The sequence below is a fragment of the Oratosquilla oratoria genome, chromosome 2, assembly GCF_046742065.1.
Source record: "Oratosquilla oratoria isolate Oo_2021 chromosome 2, ASM4674206v1, whole genome shotgun sequence".
NCBI classification, from domain to species: domain Eukaryota; kingdom Metazoa; phylum Arthropoda; class Malacostraca; order Stomatopoda; family Squillidae; genus Oratosquilla; species Oratosquilla oratoria.
Window position 1 is genome coordinate 21,568,642 of NC_134778.1, and position 21,803 is coordinate 21,590,444.

The following is a 21,803-nucleotide window of genomic DNA, read 5'->3' on the forward strand; positions in this document are numbered from 1 at the left end:
TGTGGCCATCAAATTTCGACCGGAAGTCTTTGTCCTCAATCGTGTAAGACACCGCCTTCTCGTCAAAGTCGAGCTTTGCGGTGACACTGCCCTCCATGGCCCTCATTGTCATTCCTACGTCCATTTCCGTCCTCAGACGGGTCCTCTCTCTCTCCCTTCCGTATTCGAGTCGCGTATCGCTCCAATCCTTACTTGTCCGGCGACAAACGTGACTTCTCTAAGCTGAGCAATTACATCAACTCCCAGCACCACGTCAATTTCTTCTATGACCGTTCTAATGACAAGCACTCTTAGTCGTATCGGAATGCCCTCCACCGTCATTTAAATTTCCTGGTCACCTTCGCTCTTTGTCTTCCTTCCGTCGACTGTCATCAGGGCCATATCTCCCTGTCTGAATTCTTTAATCAAGTCGGCCGTTACAACTGTGGTTTAACAGCCGGGATCTCTTAGTGCTCTTGCGCGTCTTCCTTTCAACCAGACATCTACAATCGGCATACGGCTGGACGGCGTCCTACATTCCCTTGGTGGCTGCTTGCGCAGCAGCCGCCCCTCGTCCGTTTCATTGCATGCAGTGTCGAGCAATATGTCTCGGTTCATTGAATTCGTAACATATGAGCTCCGTCTCTCTACAATTCCTCGCGAAGTGACCGAATCGCCGACACACATTACAACGAAACCTAGGCTGCCCTTCCATTCACTGTGATCACCCCAGGACTTCCCCGTTTTCCCTCTTCCATCGTTCGGTGAAGGGCCTCGGTCCGCCACCAGCTCTCCCCTCTTCCGTGAGTCATCGGGCTGGATTCTCGACCCCAGGTCTCGCGTAGGGCCTTATGGCCTCTTTGTTGCCATAGTGGCTGAAGGCCCATAATTTTTTTTTTTTTTTCTCGTGAGAAGCCTAGCACGAACTATCAACTCGCCCATACTCGCCGGCATGGCATTATTCACTTCCTGTAGTCCAGCAGATATACGATCTGGAAAGCCATTCACGAACACCACTCTAACGAGTTGATCCAAGCTTTCGCCTTTGAATGTCGACAGTTCAGCTAACCTACTAATTTCGTTGGCAAAAACATCGACCTGTTCGCCAGCCGAACGCATTTTGCAGCCGATTAAATTATTCGAACAGACTCTTGCCGAAAGCCTCTCCCAATTGTTTCTTTACCCTTTGTGTATCTGCTTGATCACTAGTTGTCATTTCTAGATATGTTGCCAATGCGTCGCTCTCCATGTTTGGGGCAGCATAGCTCGCGACTTCCTTGACTCCGGTTAATTTTGCCACTAATTCCGCCTTTTTGAGTCACCCGGCGACGTCTCCATTGCCGCTAAATGGCCTTAAGATGATATTGTTCATCTGGAATTGCTCCTTTGTACTCGCTGCCTTGGTCATTTTTAGTGCCTAGTTAACTTGTACGTCTTTTCGATCACTTACCTGATATCTGTGGATTCCCGTTTCTCTGGTTGGTTCTGCTTCACTTTTTAATCCCCCGATGCACTTACTCACATCTACCTCACCTAAAACCACGACCTATAATAAACCTAATCCTAGTAAAGTTCCATTTGTTCTCCTCTTTCCACACACATACACACTGCTCGCACCCCATCGTGCGCCATCCGCACTCCTTCCTACATCTGACCTTTTTGACCCCGTGACGGGGTGCCAACTGCGCACCCCTATCTGCACCACATTCACACCACAATCGCCTTTATACAGTTGGGAAAAAATATTGAAAACTTGTTTAGTTATCCTGTTTAGAAAATGCATAAATTATTTTTTGTTCGAAAGCAAGACATATCTGAATTATAATTCAAATCTCTTACAGTAGTATAGGAAAAATAATATTTTGATAGAATCCTAGATATTTTTTATACACCAAAAATGTATTTGCGGCAAAATTAATGCCCAGAATACATGTGATTGCCATACTGTGGAGTTAATCAACATGATCGGACACGGGACTCATGTGGACCAAAACATCGTCAGAGTGAAGGAGGCGGGTGGTAGTCAGCTTAATTACATATTTTCAAAATGACGGACTATAAAGAGGAACAAGCTAACGAAGTGGAGGCGTTAGAATCTATTTATCCAGAGGAGTTTCAGAGTAAGCACTCTTTTCTTAATTTATTTTTATTTTGTTAGTAAATAGGCTTGCGGTTACTTTAAATTTTCCTTATGTTCTTATGCATTGAATAAGGTGATTAACCTTCTCATTAGTTAGTATGGATGCTCTCCCATTAGTTTCAGAAGGATAGGTACATCTGTGTGTCGATTATATTTGAAACTGTAGTTGTTCTGTGTGCAGAACTAATGTGCTGTCAAATGCATGTGCATATCCATATGAAGCACAGTGTGACAGCTTAAAGTTGGTGATAATTTTTTTTCTGAACCTTTTTTTAGTATGTATTAGTCAGAGAGCAAGGGAATTAGTCCACACTATTTATTGCTTCAACTTGGGTCATTTAAGACTGAAGAAATTGGGACAATAGAAAAAATACAAACTTTATAAGAAATGTTGAAAACTTAAAAGGACCTTAGGCTTAGATATTCTAGAATATTAAAATTATTCAGACTGTTTCTTGACAAGGAGAGACCAATTGATAATGATTTATCAATTAAAGATCCTGGAGAAAAAAAATAATCCAAACCTAACAAGTACAACTTTCTCAAATTGTGGAGATCATAAATGTAATATGGTAGTTAAAGAGAAAGAGCTGGAGCAGCACTTTACACTAGGCTTTAAATAGTTACAAGGCATTAAGAATGTTTGACTGCTTTCTGAGATAACTCTGTGTAAGTTGCTGAGTAGAATACTTCAGTACATTAATGAAATGGGTTTCTGTCAGAACTAGATGATATCCTTGTTTGTATGAAGAGGACAGAACTAGAGATCTTGTTGAGATTTTTTTTTATTTCAGAAGTGCATACCTATGCAATGTAGCATTAAAAAATTAATGTAATATAAGTTTTTCTTCATGGAAATCAATATAAAAAAATGCTAAAAACAAATACACTACTGAATGGAGCTGCAGTGATAAGTTCAAAATGCCATGTTGTCTGTCAAGTCCCATCAATGTCAATTTGACGATGGCATTGATGTTGTCTCCCAGATGTTCTACCACTCCAAGTGACGTCACCACACTACACTTTTTAAAACAGTGTCACAGAGCTGAGCTTTATGCTTTTCTTCAAGCTATGAAACTCTACTACACCCTGCAGTCCAATCGGATGCCAAAACTGGCTGTTAGCATTCCTGATGGTGGCAATGACCTTGATGACTGCTAGCATAACAGGTACTGCATTATTTAATGCAAGTTAGGTAGGGTTAGACAAATTTATCATTCCTAAATTTCTTCAACCTCCACATCTATCAAAACAAAGATGGCATCTCAAGCAGTTCATTAGTGTTTTGTGTTTAGCAACTTTTCTGTTATTGATTTCCACTAAGAAAAACATATATAACATTGATGTATTTCTGTCTATATACCAAGAGCTTTTTCCACCTTATAAGGGAGGTAGCTAAGTCAAAGGCACGTACCTATTCCCACCCATTACACTCCCCACCCCCACCCTTTCCACCCCTTCCATCTCATCTCCTCATGGATGAAGTGCCCTGGGTCAAATGCAACACAGCAAGACACTAGAGAAAAAGTACAGCATTGGTATGTTTGGGAGTAAAGTGCGATCTTCCCCTATGAGTGAAATAATAACACAAAAAGAAATAATGGGTCAATTAATGAACCTTGACATTAGGAAATCACATGGCCCAGACGAAATTACAAATTGAATACTAAAAGAATATAAAGAACTAATGGGTAAAATATACAACATAATAAGTTGCTCACTCAGAGAAAGAAAAATACCAAAATGCTGGAAAAATGCCAACATTGTACCTATATATAAAGGAGGAAACAAAAAAGAACCAACAAATTACTGACAGGTCTCCCTTACAAACACTGTAGCCAAAATTTGTGAAAAAATTATCAGGAATAGATGGGTCAAATACCTGGAAGAAAATAATATAATAAACTTGAGACAATTTGGATTCAGACAGGGAAGATCGTGTGCTACAAATTTAATCTGTTTCTACTCAAGACTATAATACAAGAAAGGAATGGATGGGCTGATTGTGCTTTCCTAGACTTACGAAAAGCCTTCAACAAAATACCACACAAAATTATTTTAAAAAAAACTGGAAAACATAGGAGGGATACAAGGTAACCTACTAAATTGGATGGAGGATTTTTTGCATGGCAGAAAAATGAGAGCAGAGAAAAGTGTTCAGGTCAGTAGGAGGTGATTAGTGGAGTTCCACAGGGATCAGTATTGGCTCTAATAATATTCACTATTTATGTGAATAACATGGATGAAGATGTGGAATGTTACATGAGCTTTGCAGATGATCCTAAATTGTTGAGGAAAGTGAAAACCAAAGCAGATTGTGAATCACTACAGAGGGACCTGAACAAGGTTTGGAAGTGGAGTCAGAAATGGGAAGTAGACTTCAACATTAAGAAATGTAGCATAATGGAGTTTGGAAAAGTAAGAAAAAAAATATCAGGATAATATGCAATTGGAACAAAGGAAGTGAAGAAAGTGGGATCTGATAAAGATATAGGAGTAATTATATCAAATTACTTGTCCCCTGATAAACAAATAAACTAAGTTGTTGGAGAATCCTACAACTTGCAAAGATCAATAAAGGTGGCTTTTACCTATTTAGATGAAGAAATAGTTAAAAAGATATTAGTCACATTGATAAGGCCTAGACTGGAGTATGCTGTGACACTATCGTCACTCAGTACCAAAAAAGAATATAAAGAAAATTGAAAGAATCCAGAGAGCAACCACAAAAATGGCCCCAGCACTTTCGAACCTGTCATATGAGGAGAGACTGTCTAAATTGAATTTACCAACTTTAGAACAAAAAAGAGAAAGAAGCAACCTACTGACCATCTACAGAATCATGGAAGTCCTTGATAGAGAGAACTTACTAAATTGGGACAAGAGAAACATAAGAGGCATAAAAAAAAAAAGTAGTTATAGAAGAGACCTAAAAAAAAGACAGGGAGAAATCCCTTTGGCAGTCTGCATCAAAATATCATTCACACTGAAGCACCCCTAATCCCCCTGTCCCCTGCCCCTCCCTTCCTTGCCTAAAAATATCATCCATACACAGTCATTTTCCACTCATCCCTATTTCATGCCTTCTCCCTTTCTTGCCCAACTGACATTCCTCTCATGCTCAACACCCCCTTTACCCCATCCATCCATCTCATCCTCAGTCTTCCTCTTAAGTTCACTCCCTCCTCAACCTTCCACATCTCTTTTACTAATCTTTCATCTTTCCATGTGTCTAAACCATCTCCATACTCTCATCTCTGTGACTTTATTTACATTTTAGTTAGTTTATTTCTCATTTTTTAGGAAGGCTATATCTGGTGTGTTGTTGGGGTTGTAGTTTTTCCTTCTAGCCTCTTGGAATATGTCTCTTGTTGGCTTTATGAATGGTTACAGCTATTTCTTCCACTGCACTGAGTGGATGAAAACTGGTCTTTGAGGAAGGTCCCCAAGTTATTTTCAATTTCATGTATATATTCATGCCAATTTGCTTTTTTGCACTTTATGAAAGTTCTGTTGTAAGTTCTACTTTTTTCTACTAGTTTTATGGTAATCTTTTTTGGGAATTGATCTGAGAGGAGGTTGTGTATGGTTTTCCATTTTATTTGTGTTTGGTAGGAAGATGAGCACATGGTTAAAATGATGTGATTCCTGGAAAGATGGTGGAGGTTGCTAATTTGGGTTTGTCAAGGTCAATCCACTACAGTGACGATATATATTATGAGACAGCTGCATGAGAAATATAACAAGAAGAAAAAGAAGCTCTACCATAATTTTATGGTTCCTTGAGAGAAATTGGGTTCCTGAGAAGATGGTGGCAACAGTAATGGCATCAGAGGAGTTTTGTATTGGAGTAGTTGTACACTAAGAGCATATTAAGTTTGTTACTATTCATTATTAATGTATGATATAATTAGAGAGGGGGGGAGGGAGGGATGATGAATGGGAGTGGGCTGGGTAGGGATGAAATAGGTGGGAGTGGAATTATGCCTTTTGACTTTGTCTACCTCCCATGTAGGGGGGAGAAAGCCCTTGTTATATGTATAATATAATTAGAAAGGGCAGATATGAAGCTCTGTACATACTGATGATTTAGTATCGATGACAGAATCAGAGCAGGAAGTATTGGAAGCATGTGATAAGAGAGAAAGAAAGAATGGAAATTGGTGTTGAAAATAAACTTAGGAAAAAATAAAAACAAAGGTAATGGTAATTGCAAAGGACCTAACCATATTGTAGAATCAGGAAGATGGCCTTGTTGATGTTGTGGGAGAGGAGAAGGAATGAATTCAGTATTTTTTGTGGACTGCAACAAATGGTGTCTCCTGAGATGTTTAGTAGTGAGAAGAGAAACTTTGAGTGTCCAGCTTGCAGAAGAGTAGGAAATAGCAGAGCATTGGCGTAGAGAAGACTGACAACTGTGGATAGAACGGTAGAATAAATAAACAAGTTTTTTGCTTAGAAGTGGAAAGAGCAGTGAGAGTAAGAATCAAAGTGGCATGGAAAAAATGAAGATACTGCAAGCTTGTTACTTAGTAGTGAACAGATGCCTAGTGTAGGCCTTATTAACGGAGCTGCCTAGTGTAGACCTTATGGTCTCTTGCAGTCTCCTTTATTCTTATGTTCATAAAGAGCAGATGCAGGTGTTACATGTTCCTCCTATGTGGGTAGTGAGAGGAAGAGTGGAATATATACATTACTGAGATGCTTAAGTATATGACTATAGTGGTTTGGCAGGATGAAGGGAGATGGCTGAAAGATATGGTTTGAAGGAGATGCAAAGAAGAACAGGACAAAGATGGTTACAATGGTTTGGAAAGGTGAGAAAGCAAAATTAGTCATGAATGATCTTGGCTTCTAATTCATGTCTTCCTTACCCACCTTTTTCAGATTAGTGTTTGTTTACATCTGTGTTTCAATAAGTAACTCTCCTTAGTGGATTTCAAACCCTAGGCCATGTGTTATTGAAGCTTGGATAGTGCAGCTTTACCATGGTGGATCTCCAAAAAAAGCTGTTTGGAAGTATGCACTGCCTCCCAACATCAGCTTGTTTAGAAGTGCATTGTATTCTTATTTTACTGATACCTGGGGAAGGAACAATATGAACCTTAGCCTTTAAACTTGTGAGAGTAGGATGATATAGCTTCACCATGGCAGATGTCCAAAAGAGGATGGTTGGAAGCGTATGCCTGGCCACCTGACATCAACACATTTAGCTACTGCATTCTGCTCTTTATTTCATTGCTGCTACTTGGGAAAGGCACTTGTATAGATTCACTTAGCCTCTCTATTTCTAATATACCGAAAGGTTTCTTCCCTCTCATAAGGGAGGTACTCCAACAAAATCATGCACCTGTGCCACATCCATCTAACACCTGTTTGTTTCTCTTTTTATCTTGGGATTTTGTGGATAAAGAGCCATCCCTTCCATCCACTGCCTGGGTCAGAAAAAGTCCAACAAGGCACAGCACATCCAAGCTAGTTTACTCCAACTGCTTCATTTACATGGCATGGTGACCCTCCCACTTTATCTCCTCATAAGAGAAGAGGTGGAGAAAATGCTTCAGGTTGCATCAATTTATTATTCATTCACAACCATTCTCCACTCACATCTTTTGTGCTTTCTCCCATGAAACTTGCAGGGTGTCCCAGTACAAAAATGTTGTGATAGTGGGAGATTTTAATTATAGAAACATTAGGAAATTTTAGTATAAGATCAGGAAGCAAAAATTTTCTTAGATTTGGTGCAGGATAATTTCCTAAAACAGATGATTACCAATTCTACAAAGGGAGAGAATACTCTGGACTTACTTTTAACTAATAATGAGCACCTAATGAGTAATGTAAAAGTGGGAGATACTCAAGGCTCTAGCGATCATCAAGAAATAAGATTTAATATTATTTGGGAAGAATTAAACAGTACGAATAACATTCAAGTACCAGACATCAGGAGAACCAATTTTGATGAGATGAGAGACTATATAGGACATTTGATCACTAATGGGACTGACCCAGGGGGCTGTGATGGGGTCAGGTACATGGTCAGTCTGGACATCATTAGTGCAGTCAGGGTTGGGTCACAGAAGATAATATGCATACCTTGGGTCAGGTCACTTGTGGGCATGGGGTCAACAGCCCAGTCAGCAATTTGGATGAAATATAGAGTAATCTAACCACTTTAATTCTAAATGCACAAAATAAAGTTATTCCCCTCAAGTTAATACAAAAGAATAGGAATACTCCCAAATGGATGACAGACAGGCTGAAACTTGAGATCGGAATGAAAAGAGGACTTTATGTAAGAATAAAAAATGGGGAAATGCACCTAAGATCCAAATATATGGCAAGACTGGTTAAAAATACATGCACAGCAAAAGGTAACAATAAAATTAAGGTTGCCTGACAAACGAGATCCAACCCAAAAGGCTTCTTTCATCTCTATAGAACAAAAGATAAGGAAAGGATAGGCCCAATTCAAAATTACAAAAATGTCATGATAGAATCGGAGGAAAAAATGAGTGAAGGGTTTAACATATATTTTCTCTTGGTGTTTACTAAAGAGAGGTTAGATAAGGTACCTGACTGCGATCTAATTTTCTTTGGGGAAGTAGACTAAATAATATCAGCATTAGTAAGGTAGAATTAGTCAAACAGATTGAAAGAATTAAAGCTACAAAATCCCCAGGTCCAGACAGAATTTTCCGAGTGCTTAAAGAGTGTAAATTTGAAATCTGCAACCAGTTAAGAGAAATACGGTATTCAATAAGTTGGGAGACGCTGGTTTTGTGCCTATTGCTTGGGGGCAGGAAAACATTGTTCCTGTTTTTAAGAAAGGAGATAAATCATCTATATGCAACTACAGGCCAATCAGTTTGACATCAATTATAGGTAAAATGCTTGAGTCAGCAATAGTTAATATACTCAGAGAACACATCAAGAGACATACAGTAATTTGATTCATGACTCACAGCATGGTTTCTCCAAGGGTGAGTCATGTATAATCTTCTATCCTTTTACGCTAAAGTATATAAGGCATTAGATAACAATGATAGTTACAATGTTATTTACCTTGACTTTAGTAAAGTGTTCAGCAAGGTGTGCCACCAGACACTTTTAAATAAAATCAAAGCCCATGGCATAGGAAGAAAAGTGTTAGAATGCATTAGAGCTTGGATCAGTGACAGAAAACAGCAGGTCACCATGAATGGTGTAAAATCCAGGTCGGGGAGTGTTTCTAGTGGGGTCTCCCAGGGCTCGGTTTTGGGTCCCTTATTGTTCATAATGTACATAAACGACTTGGACAATGGGATTAATAGTGATGTTAGTAAGTTTGTGGATGACACTAAAATAGGACGCCTAGCTAGGTCGGAGACCACGCCAAGATTCTGCAGAATGATCTTAAGAAACTGTTCACATGGTCAGTGAAATGGCAACTGAACTTCAATATCTCAAAGTGCAGTGTGTTAAACATAGGGCTACAGAACCCTGAAAAGCTGATATAGCTTAGATAACACATTTTAAGAGAAAAGTGAGTGAGAGACTTGAGAGTTCTAGTGAGTCCTGACCCAAAATCCAGGAAACAGTGCATTAATGCCAGGAGTAAAGCTAACAGAGCATTAGATTTCATTGCTAGGATGTTTACAAATAGAAGTGCAGAGGTAATTATCAAACTCAATCTATCATTAGCTAGACCCATCCTTGACTATGTGGTACAGTTTTGGTCTCCATCTTATAGAATGGGCATCAATTCACTAGAATCAGTACAGAGAAGAATTACCAAAATGATGCATGGACTCAGAAATTTGCCTTACAAGGAGAGGCTTAGGCACCTTAACTTACACTCTCTGGAAAGACGCAGAATGTGGGGTGATCTAATAGAGGTGTTCAAGTGGATCAAAGGCTTTAACAAGGGTGATGCAAATAAGGTCATCATATTAAAACAACAGGCAGGACTCGCAGTAATGGATTTAAACTGGACAAATTTAGATTTAAGAAGGAAATAGGCAAGAATTGGTTTACTTATAGGGTGGTCAACGAATGGAACAGACTTAGTAACCATGTAGTGAGTGCTAAAACTATCAGTCGTTTTAAGAAACGGTTAGACAACTTTATGGGTGGGGATGACAGGTGGTGATGGACATGGAGCTGCCTTGTGTAGTCCTTATGGTGTCTTGTAGTCTTCTTCATTCTTATGTTCTTTCCTGCTTAACAGATATTCCCTTTGTGTCTAAAGTTCTCTTTACCCTATCCATCCATCTCATTCATGGTCTGTGTAAATTCTAAGACCAAGAGCTTACTTAGACAGTTTAAATAAATTATTTTTCGCTCTGATCTTTTAAAAAGCCTAGGCCATATTCACGAAGCTTGAATGGTCATCTTTACCACTGTGTATATCCAAAAGAGACTGATTAGAAGTATACCCCTGGCTTCCCTACATCAGGTTGTGTAGTAAATGTGTTATGCTCTTGGAAGGGATTAATACAGTATTGTTATCCATGTTTTTGTATTGCTACATTATTAGATTTTAATTTATTCCTCTTTTCAGTATTGGAAACCGAACCTTTTCACAAGTTCAGGATATTGGTCAAAACAGAATGTACTACAGATGAGGAAGAAGGAGCCTGCATATCCATGGTGTTCGAATACACAGCCTCTTACCCTGATGAGCCCCCAGTCATGGAAGTCACACCAGAAGAAAATATCACAGAAGAACAGATTCAAGACCTTATAACAGAATTAGAAGCTCAAGTAAGCTTATGTCTATGCTGTTCCTTCCTTTCATTTTTTGTAGTCATTTCTCATCACATATTTATTTTTGTTGAGGAACTTTGTACTGACATAGCAGGGACTAACAGCTGGAACTGGTTAACCCCCCATAGTTTCATTACATGGCAACCCCTCCCTCCCTCATCCATTCAAGAAATTGATGTTGCAGACAAAAAACATCCCTTAGCACTGCATCATTTCCTCGTCCATTTACAACCCCTCTCCATGCACTTCTATTGCATTCTCTTCTCCTTGCACAACAGATATTCCTCATGCATCCAGTGCCCCTTACTAAACTCGTTTATAAAATGCCTTTAAAGTTTAATTTGGCTCACCTCATTGTATTTAACTCTTAAAGTCACTTGAGAATTACCTAAAAGCTGAAACTTTTAGGTGTTATAGTGTTGAAAATAATTTGTATTTCCAGAACTTTATTACTTTCTAGGTCTCTAAACCAGTTGTCTTGTTTTGATCTGGTATTGTCTTTGGCAGTGTCAAGAGAATGTTGGAATGGTGATGGTATTCACTCTAGTCTCATATGCCCTAGAATGGCTCAACACAAAACTTGACGAGTGGAAAAGAGAAGCAGAAGAAGAGGAAGAGAGGAAGAAAACAGCAGCAGAAGAGGCAGAAAGAGTAAGTGAACGTTTTTCATGTGTGTACTGTATTTTGAAGTTTACCCTACTGGTGAATGAAACTATTTAGTCATGTATGGCAATTAGTGGAGATGTAGAGATAAGTAAATATCTGGATGGAGTGAAATGTACAAGAAATAGAGATCTGGAAAGGAATGTAAAGAGAGGGTTGTATTTACCTAGTTGTGTTTACTTAGTTGTATTATATGGGAAGGGAGCTATGATCGTGGTGACCCGTCTTTGTATCTCTCAGCATCAAGTTTTTATTAAAATCTTGAATAGTGTTTGCACATGCTGTTTCTTTTTCTAATTTGTTCCACAGCACTGTATGGTGTGGACTTAGAATTTTAAGGAGCAAAAAAAAAAAAAAAAAAATAGGATGAGCTTACATATGTTTGAGATGAAGTGTTTGACATGAAGATGGATAGAGTGAGAAATGTGGAAGTGAGGCACAGGGCAGGGGTAGAAGGAGAGCCATCAAAAAGGTTAGATGGTTTAGGCACATGGAAAGAATGAGTAAGGAGAAGCTTGCAGAAAGAGTGCATAGGAGAAGTGAGAATGAGTTGGAATGTTTGTTGAGCAAGAATGAGGAAATGCAAAAAATAATGAATGGAGAATGGCCATAAATGGATTAAGAGATGATGTAGTCTAAAGGGACATCTTGTCATCTGTAATTTTTTTTTAGTGGACAAAGTAGGGAGGTTCACGAGATAATGAAGCTGTGGGGGTAAACCAGCCCAGGCTGTTGGGCTCTAGTGTAGAAGTGCTATGTCTCACTGCATTGCCTTTGACCCAAGCAGTGTGACTCTTCATCCATGAAGTACTAAAATGGATAATGAATGAATTTTAGAAGGATGTGGATATGGTAGGTGTATTCTTTGGCTCAGCCACCCCCTATATAAGGGGGAAAAGCTGTTTGGTATGTATGTATGAATGAATTTACCTGACAACAGCCAGAGTTTTGTTATTAGTCTGCCTAAAATGTTAGTGCCCCTATGGACCAGAGCCACACATAATTTTATCTGTAATAGAGGAAATCTCTATTCAAAGAGAAATTATGATACTTTATTGCAACTGTCACTGCTATGCTGTCATCCCCACTCTTAATACTGTCCTGTACCACTTCTCTGAATATTCATTTCCTTTTTTCACCGAATCCTGTGGTAGGGGAGAAAAATACTGCCACCGAGTGTTATCACTTGAGTTATAAAAGGCGGCAAAAATGGGATGGGGATAGGACTAGGCATCCTTCTCTCTGTAACTCCAAAGGGGACATTTCTACAAAAAAAAAAAAGGCAAAGGCATAAGAGGGCCTGGGAGGAGTTTTCCAACCAGTACCCTAATGTTTGGGTCTTTTAATGTGCATGAATGTACAGATGAGAGTAAAAGGGAAGAGATAGGCAGTATGTTTGTGAAAAGATAGATGGATGTGTTGGCATTGAGTGAAACTAAGTTGAAAGGGAGGGACAATTTTGTGTTTGGAAATGAAGTTGGGAGGGTGTCAGGAGTGAAGAGAGATTGAGAGAATGGGTGGCTATACTAGTAAGTGAAGAGATAGCTAAGTGTGTGGTGGAGTGTAAGGTTGTTTCAAGGTTAATGTGGATGAAGGTGAAACTGGGAAGGGAGATGTGGGTTTTTGTAAGTGCATATGGGCCTGGTAGTGAGAAGAATGTAGAGGAAAGGGAGGCTTTTTGGATAAATTTAAATGAGTGCATAAAGGGTTTAGGGAGAAATGTCAATGTAGTGGTATTGGGAGATCTTAATGCTAGGGTAGGAAATGAACCAATAGATGGAGTGGTTGGGTAGTGTGGAGTTCCAGGAAAAAATTATAATGGACAAATGATGGTGGAGATGTGTCCAGAAAGAGTTGATAATAGCAAATGCAATGTTTAGGAAGACAGTCAATCATAAGTACACATGGGAGAGGGTGGTAGATAGGACTTTAATGGACTATATAGTGGTAACCAGGAGAAGAGTAGGAAGAGTTTTGGATGTACATGTTCTAAGGGGAGAAAGTGGGGGAATATCAGATAATTTTTTGTGGAAGGTAAGATGAGAGTGGAGGATAGATAGAGAAAAAGGAAAAGGACAGAAGGTAGGGAGGTGTGTAGAGTAAACTGCTTAAATGAGAAAGAAAGAAGGAGTACAAGAAGAAGCTGAGACATGGGAGGGAGTGAAGGATAGACTAGAGCTAGGAGTGGAAGAGGAATGAAAATGTTTCAAGGAGGGAGTTACAAGAATGCAAAGTTAGTGTGTGGAACAAGAAGGACAGGAGGAAATAGAAGGAAGGGTAGTGAGTGGTGGGATGATGAAGCAAAGAAGGTTGTAGAAGAGAAGAAAAGAGCATTCACAGATTGGTTACAAAATAGGACAAGAGAATCATATGAGAGGTACAAAGAAAAGAGAAGTAAAGCATAGAATAAAGGAGGCAAAGAGGAGAGCAGATGTGAAATGGTGTATATGTCAGAAAATTTTGAAAATAATAAAAAGATGTTTTGGAAAGAAATTAAAAGAGGAAGAGGAGGCAAATCAAATAGAGAAGAAAAGATAAAAGGTGCAGATGGAGAGATGATAGTGGAAGAGACAGCAGTAAGAGGAAGATGGGCAGAGTATTGTAGGGAGTTGCTAAATAAGAAGCAGAATAGGGAGGGAAAAGTAGTTGCAGTGAGAAGCATTAAGGAAATGATAGTGATGAATGAGGAAAATGGAGGAGAAATAAGAAAAGATGAGATGGAAGCAGTTGTTAAAATGAGAGGAGGTAAGGCACCTGGGTTAGATGGATGTCATGTGGAGTGTCTAAAAAAGGGAGGTACAGTGATGGTGGACTGGCTGATGAGTTTGTATGTTTGTCTAAAAGAGGGTAGAGTGCTGGAGGACAGGAGGAGCACTTGTATAGTTCCTCTTTACAAGGGAAAAGGGGACAAGTTTGAGTGTAGTAGTTTCAGAGGGATCAGTTTGTTGAGTGTAGTTGGGAAGGGTTATGGGAGGGTTTTGATAGAGAGGATTAGGAGAGGAACAGAGGGAGTAATTGATGAGGAACAATGTGGGTTGTGGACAGGTAGGAGTTATGTGGATCATGATTTTGTGGTAAGGGAGATATGTGAGAAAGCTTTAGGAAAAGGTAATAATGTTTTTTGGGCCTTTATGGATTTGGAAAAGACTTTGACAAGGTAGACAGGAAGGCACTGTGAGAGGTATTGAAGATATATGGGATAGGATGAAAGCTGTTTAGAGCAGTCAAGAGTTTTTACAAGAGTAGTAGTGCCTGTGTTAGAATTAGAAATGGAGAGAGTGAGTGGTTTGAAGTAAAGGTGGGACTGCCAGGGATGTGTTATGTCACCTTGGCTGTTCAATTTATACATGGATGGGGTGGTGCAAGAGGTAAACACAAGAGTCATGGTTAAGCCAGTTGTTGCTTGTGGCAGGATCAGAGGAGGGATCAAGGAAGTTAGTTATGGAGTCTGGGAAGGCATGCGAAAGAAGGAAGTTCAAATAAATGTGGGTAAAAGCAAGGTGATGAGATGTACAAGTGGAGAATATGGTAGGAAATTGGAAGTGATTATTTAGGGAGAGAGACAGGAGGAAGTGGATAGCTTTAGATACTTGGGTGCGAATGTGGTGAGAAAGGGAGGAGTGGAAAAAGGTTGTGTGTGGATGATGCTGTGATGCATGGAAGGGAGTAGGTGGAGGATGGGGGGTTAGGGAGTATGTGTGAATGATATTTTGATGCAGCCCAAAGAGATTTCTCCCCATCTCTTTTTCTGCATGAGGGGAAGGAGAGGGTGGGTTGCTGATTAAATGAAGCAGCCTTGCTATGGATGTGTTGTGACTTGCTGCATTGTTTCTTATCTAGGGTAGTGGGCAAGATACAGGGATGACCCGTAATCCAGGAGTACATACATACATACATACATATACCAAAGGCTTTTTCACCCATACATGGGGGGTAGCCAAAAAGAAAAAGGCATAGAAACCACTCCCACCCATTCCATTCCCTACATATTCCACTCCCCTCCACCCTTCTCCCTCCCTCTTATCTTGGCACCTCCTGGATGACGGATCATCCCTGCATCCTGTCCACTGCCCTGGGTCAGAAGCAGTGTCACAAGATGCAGCACATCTACAGCAAGGCCACTTCATAAATTTGGCAAAATACCAAAAGGTCTCCTTATAAGGGAGAGTAGCTAAGTCAACTCATAAATCTACCCTTCTTTGGAGGATGAAGAGATTTAAGAAGAGCAGTGGAGACTGAGGATAGTGAGAATTAGAAAGTGTTTTGAATTTCCTCAATGAGTGGAGATTTGTCTCTCAACATTTAGAATGATTTGGGTCTCTAGTTGTTGTTGTTGTTGTTCCCTAGACTGTCTGTCCGAGCAGTCCCGTCTCCCCAAGGAGCTGTCAGTAAAGTTCCTATAGGATTAACCAACAGCAAGAACTGTAGGTGTTTCCCCCAGCTGAATGAAATTGCCAGGCAGTAACAGGTCATTACAAGTCATAAAATGTAGCAGAAATAATCAGTATTTAAACAGTGTAAACAGAGATTACATTTCATTCTTAAAACCAAAATATCACCAAAAAACCTGGCATCATACAAATCAATCTCCTTACTATCCATCCTGTCCAAGCTGATGGAAAGACTGAAAGCAGAATGATAACCAACTGATTCAAGGAGGGCCACTCCACCTTCATATTTCTCATAACCATCACTCAGCAAGTTTTAGAGGGATTTAACAAGAAAATGCTACCAGAAAGAACAGGCATGGTGGCAGTAGATATGACTAATATAAGGCATTTGACAAAGTTTCCAGACACATACCATTAAAAAAAAATAATGGAGACATCCACAACAACTAGCAATAGCTAAACAGACAACAGGAAGAGAGTACAGTATCCCAAAACAAACAATTATCTAGATACCCTGCCACACTCAAAATCACCCCTCCCTTTCAATATGGCTTCACTTAATTCTAATACATCCATCTTCCTTCTCACAAATGTATTGACTATCTCTTCTCAATTGCTCCCCTATGTACTTAAACAATGCAAATTTAATGACCCAAATTTTAGTGTTCTGGTTAGAAATCTCCCAGACCCTCCTATGCCTTGACTTCTTGTATGATAATTCTACAGAGAGTAGGATATCTAGTCCCATCACTCCATCACTTTTTGTTGCCTTTTACAACTCAAATGGGAGACAAGGTGGTGGAATTCTTTCCTCCCCCTACCATAGGGGACAGAAACAAAAAGAAAAAGTGTACTCAGAAATGGTACAAGACAGTTTTAAGAGAGAATAGCATAATACAGGGGTAGTCATATTGCAAAGGTACCATCACTCCTCCAGGAGTAGAGATTTTACTCTGACAAAGACAAAAAGATGTGTCTCTCCAGCCTGTAAGGGTACCCTAAAATACCCTAAAACAGTTCCTAAAGCATTGGATGTATGCTAATGGGCGATTAATGACATGTCAATACCCAAGTACGGGGTATAGTTATAAAAAGAAAAAAAGTATGACTACTACTACTCAAACATCTACATCATTGTACCACTACCACTATGCAACTCACCCATACAAAAATGCATACACACTAAGATCACAAAACAGTTACTCCAAGACCACCAAACTCCTTACTCCACAAGAACCTCCTCAGACATCAGGTCTATAAAGAAATTCCTCCCACAACAAACAAGAACCACACTGCCATGTCTGAATTCAGTCCACCTCCATCTTTTAAAACTGTACCAGTACAGAATAGAACTAGCCACAGAAACAACTTGCCTCAGATGCAAATACTGCACAGAAGATATTGCACACATAAGCATACATTGCCCTGTCATAGCCTTACTTAGACAATATCTCATCCATGAGTAACTTATAGGTCAATATGGTGTTGTTAGCAGCTATCTGGGTGCTATGGGTCTCCTGCAAGAGAGATCTGGAGGAACATATTGATTAATTGATCTGCAAATGTGATTTCTTGTATCAGAATAAGATAGCCTGACAGTAGCTAGAATCAAGGCACAAATTATAAAACAATGAAAGAGTTAAGGCAAGATTTTTACTTGGCATTTGAAGTGCACTCTAAAGGTCACAATTTATCTTCACTTTTGGAGTCAAGAATATAGTCCTCAGCTACACATAAAGTTATATTAGAAAAAAAAAAAATCATATCAAAAGTGTTTCATTGTATTGAAAAAGATTAACAAATAGGGCCAGCCTTTTCAAGGAGTTAATATTTTTATTTACAGATGATAGTTTGATTTTAGGGATCTTACTGGAACCAATGACAGGTATCTCGAAGTGATAATCCTGTAAGGTGGATGTCAAGAGGGAATCATCACCTTTCTACCTATTTATAAAACCACCAGCATCTGCACCTCCATTGGTTGACAATGTCTTTAGACCAGGTTCAAGACCTCTCTTTCAACTTAGATTATATTTTCTTCCACCCTTACCCATTGAGAGCTGACAGCTGATGGTATTCTTCCTCCTACATATATGACTTTAATCTCCATTACAATGGGTATGGCTAATTCAAAGCATATATTTTGCCATGACTACATGGTAGAACACACGAAGAAGGTGTTTCATAATCTTTAGATGGATTATAAAGTGTTCCTCCCTCATTATTGTCATAAACTTAGCAGACTGGACCACAAAATGGGATAGAAGTCTAATTTTGGCAGAGTGGTGGAAGCATTGAAAGTACTCATTGGTACATTTCAAGCTTTCTTGTTGACTTGTTTGTTTTCACGAATGATGACATGGAACTGCCCAGCAGAGGAATGCTTATTTTAAGGAAGCATAAATTTGGATGTGTCATGAACAGAATGGATGTCATGGATCAATAGATGATAGGAGTATGGAAAAAATTAGGATGTTGTGTGAATCAGATTAGTATGAAAGAGGAGGATGGGGAATGAAAAATGAAGTGTAACACAGTACCCAGACAGTACTGCATTACATCTAAGTAGTGTACTTTACCAGAGACTGAACGCAGATGCTTGTCATTCAAATCAAGTTCAGTTAACCATTATTTGACAACACAGATTTCACATGGAGAGGAAGTTCATGTGAATGATATATTGCAGAAAAAGTTTGAAGGAACAAGAGTTACAGTGGAGACCTTTATGGCGTGGAAGGCCAAGTTCGACCAGGAGATTTTAGCACTGAGGGCTGAACGAGACAGAGATGACGAGAGACACAAGAAGCGAACAGGAAGAGAGCTGTTTATGCAGGACAATACACTTAATGAGAGTGATCTCACCTTTCTTGGAGAAGGTAAGTTGTGTATGCAGTGGTTTGTACTGTTCTTGCTAAAAGAAATCACATTCAAGAGCTATGGGTGGGACCCTGAAGCAGGGGCCTTTTGTTTTATTTTTATAAGCATGCTTATAATCGTACATGCACAAGAAAAGGAACCAAACCTTCATTAAAGTAATAAATAGTCTTAAGAAAAAAGAAAAAAATGGAATAAGATGAAATAAGAGTAGGCACAAAACCAAATTTTGTTACATATACCAAGGGCCTTTTCCCTGTTACAAGGGAGATAGCCAAAGTCATAAATCCACTCCCACCTGTTTCATCCCCATATACTCCACTCCCATTCACCACCCCTCCCTTCCTCTTTTCTTGGCTCCTCCTGGATGACAGGTCATCCGTGCATCTTGCCCACTGCCCTGGGTCAGAAGCAATGCAGCAAGACACAGCACATCTACAGCAAGGCTGCTTCATTTAATCTGCAGTCCCCCCCCCCTCATGCAGAAAAAGAGAAGATGGGAGAAATCCATTCAGGCTGCATCACCTCCTCACCACCTCGTTTCTCACTCTATCCATCCTAGTAACCCCTACCATACTTCTCAGACATTTCATCACAAACACTTTTAAACTCTTTCTCTTCCTCTCTTTTGTTTCATGTTTCTGCCCTGTACATTGCTGTTGGCATAATCACCCCTTCATACAATCTCCTCTTATCATCCATTCTCAAATGTCATTTCTCATTATACTTTTTAATCCCCCAAGATATTTACTTGCTTCTTTCAATCTATATTCCATTTCCACTTCCTTTCCTGCCACATTTGCCCCCAAGTATCTAAAGCTATCTACTTCAATCTCTCTCCCTTAATACTCACTTCCAATTTGCTGCCATCCTCTCCCCTTGTACATCTCATCACCTTACTTTTATCCACATTTATCTTAAACTTCTTGTTATCACACAGCTTCCCAAACTGTCATTAACTTCCTCAATCCCTCCTCTGATCCTGCTACAAGCACAGTGTCATCAGCAAACAACAACTGGTTTATCTCCCATTTTTCTCCATTTTCTTTAACCATCTCCAATCCCCAGCCCATTACCCTTGCATTTACCTTGTGCACCACTCCATCCATGTATAAGTTGAACAGCCATGGCGACATGACACATCCTTGGCAAAGTCCCACCTTTACCTCAAACCAGTCACTTTCTCCATTTCTAATTCTAAGAGTAAAAGCTCTTGACTGTTCCAAACAGCTTTCCTCCTATCCCATATATCTGCAGTACCTCTCACAGTGCCTTCCTGTTTACCTAGTCATAAGCCTTTTCCAAATCCATAAAGGCCCTAAAAAAAAACATACTTACTCTTTCCTAAAGCTTTCTCACATACAGTATCTGCCTTACCACAAAACTTTGATCTACAACCCTACCTGTCCTAAATCCACACTGTTCCTCATCAGTTACTCCCTCTGTTGTTTTCCTAATCCTCTCAATCAAAAGTGATTCTGGTTTGGAAAAGTTTGATTTTTATAAGCTTTAACAACAATATCTGGGAAAAATCACAAATATTGGTTTGGACCTTTCTCTTGTGCATGTACCTCATATGATGTAGAAAATTGTATTTTTTTTATAACTTCAAAGTTATGCTCACTAATTTCTCATCCATCAAACATTTCTGTGTGTCTTGTTAAGGCAGGGTGAACACATGTCCTGTATTATACGGGATCATCCTGTACTTAAAGGATTTGTCCTGCATCCTGAATTGACCCTCTCTGGGACGTGTTTTGTCCTGTGTTTTCAATGTTTTAAACACTGCATGAAAATTTGAGAAGAAATTTACATTTTACAGGTACAGTGAGTCCTCCTTATACAGTAATTATTTATTCGGTAAACTCACAGTTATGTTATTTGGTAATTACTACCCTTGATTCTATTTGTGGTAAGAAAAATTCACAGATACAGTATCCGCTCGTGTTTTGTTTACACCGTACCATAGTGCCACCATGCCGTGCAGCCACCACAACGATCAGTCTTCCCGCATTCAGTATTCGGTAATTTCAATCTGCGGTAAGGTTTTCAGGAACACATATGTACCATATAACAAGGACTTACTGTATATTAATTTTAAAGCAACAATATCTCAGTGAAATTTTATGTATATGAGCACCGAGTGGATCTGGCAACACAGTATACAATGGACACACCCCTTTAAAGCAAGTAAAAAAAAAAAAAAAAAACACTACAAGTTAATGAAGCAGATCCTGGAGCTGCGAGCTTGTTTTGTATGCTTCACGTAGCTGGTACACATTGTCCATATACCTCTCCAATTTAGGTGTCCTGTATTTCCTCAAAATCTGGTCACCTTGTGTTAAAGCACATAAGTTATAGAGGGCTGAAAATTAATTTTGTATCATGTATTGGCTCCATTAACCCCTTTGGATGAAATGGTATCTTGATAAAGTAAGACTCCAGTTCATCCCAAATCAGTCTCTCAACTCAATATAATTGTTTAGCATTTGCTAGAACATTTTTTCATCCCAAATCAGTCTCTCAACTTAATATAATTGTTTAGCATTTGCTAGAACAAGATATGTAATTGGCATCAGTGTACTGAAGAGGTTAAGCAAAAGTTGTATATACAGGTACCTCTTCTTGAATGCAGATGTTTTAGGACAACCATGGTGTGGTCATGCAAAATTTCCCAAGTTCGAATTACCCTTGGGTTAGAAGGGGAGGGTGCTAAGGCGTAGTATGAATTGAGGTGATTTTGCATCTGATGCACTTGTTGGCTTAAAACATCTGCATTAGGGAAGAGCTATAGTACATATCAACAGCCTTTTCCTCCTTAGACGTCCCCAGTCCCTTGACTCAACTTAATTTATTTGTCCTTTATAACACACATTGGGACATGGCATGGTGATAACATTCTTATTCCCCCTGTAACAGGAGCATAAGGAAAGAAGAGATTTTGTTTTAGGAGAGATTTTAGAACAGCAGAAATGAGGAATAGCCAATCAATCGATCAATCAATCAAT

General features: G+C 39.3%; 1 protein-coding gene across 2 annotated transcripts in view; it reads left to right on the forward strand.

Annotated features, from left to right (window-relative positions):
* Positions 1-1,926: 1,926 nt before the first annotated feature.
* Positions 1,927-21,803, forward strand: part of LOC143037751 (RWD domain-containing protein 1) — a 28,494-nt gene continuing 8,617 nt past the window's right edge. The window contains exons 1-5 of one of the 2 annotated variants that reach the window (XM_076206308.1): positions 1,967-2,099; positions 6,854-6,936; positions 10,662-10,864; positions 11,375-11,518; positions 18,608-18,797. In XM_076206308.1, the coding sequence (XP_076062423.1) occupies positions 6,915-6,936; positions 10,662-10,864; positions 11,375-11,518; positions 18,608-18,797 (559 nt within the window). In that variant the 5' untranslated portion in view covers positions 1,967-2,099; positions 6,854-6,914. Of the gene's footprint in view, positions 2,100-6,853; positions 6,937-10,661; positions 10,865-11,374; positions 11,519-18,607; positions 18,798-21,803 lie in introns of both variants that reach the window. The other variant, XM_076206305.1, reaches the window with a different exon arrangement.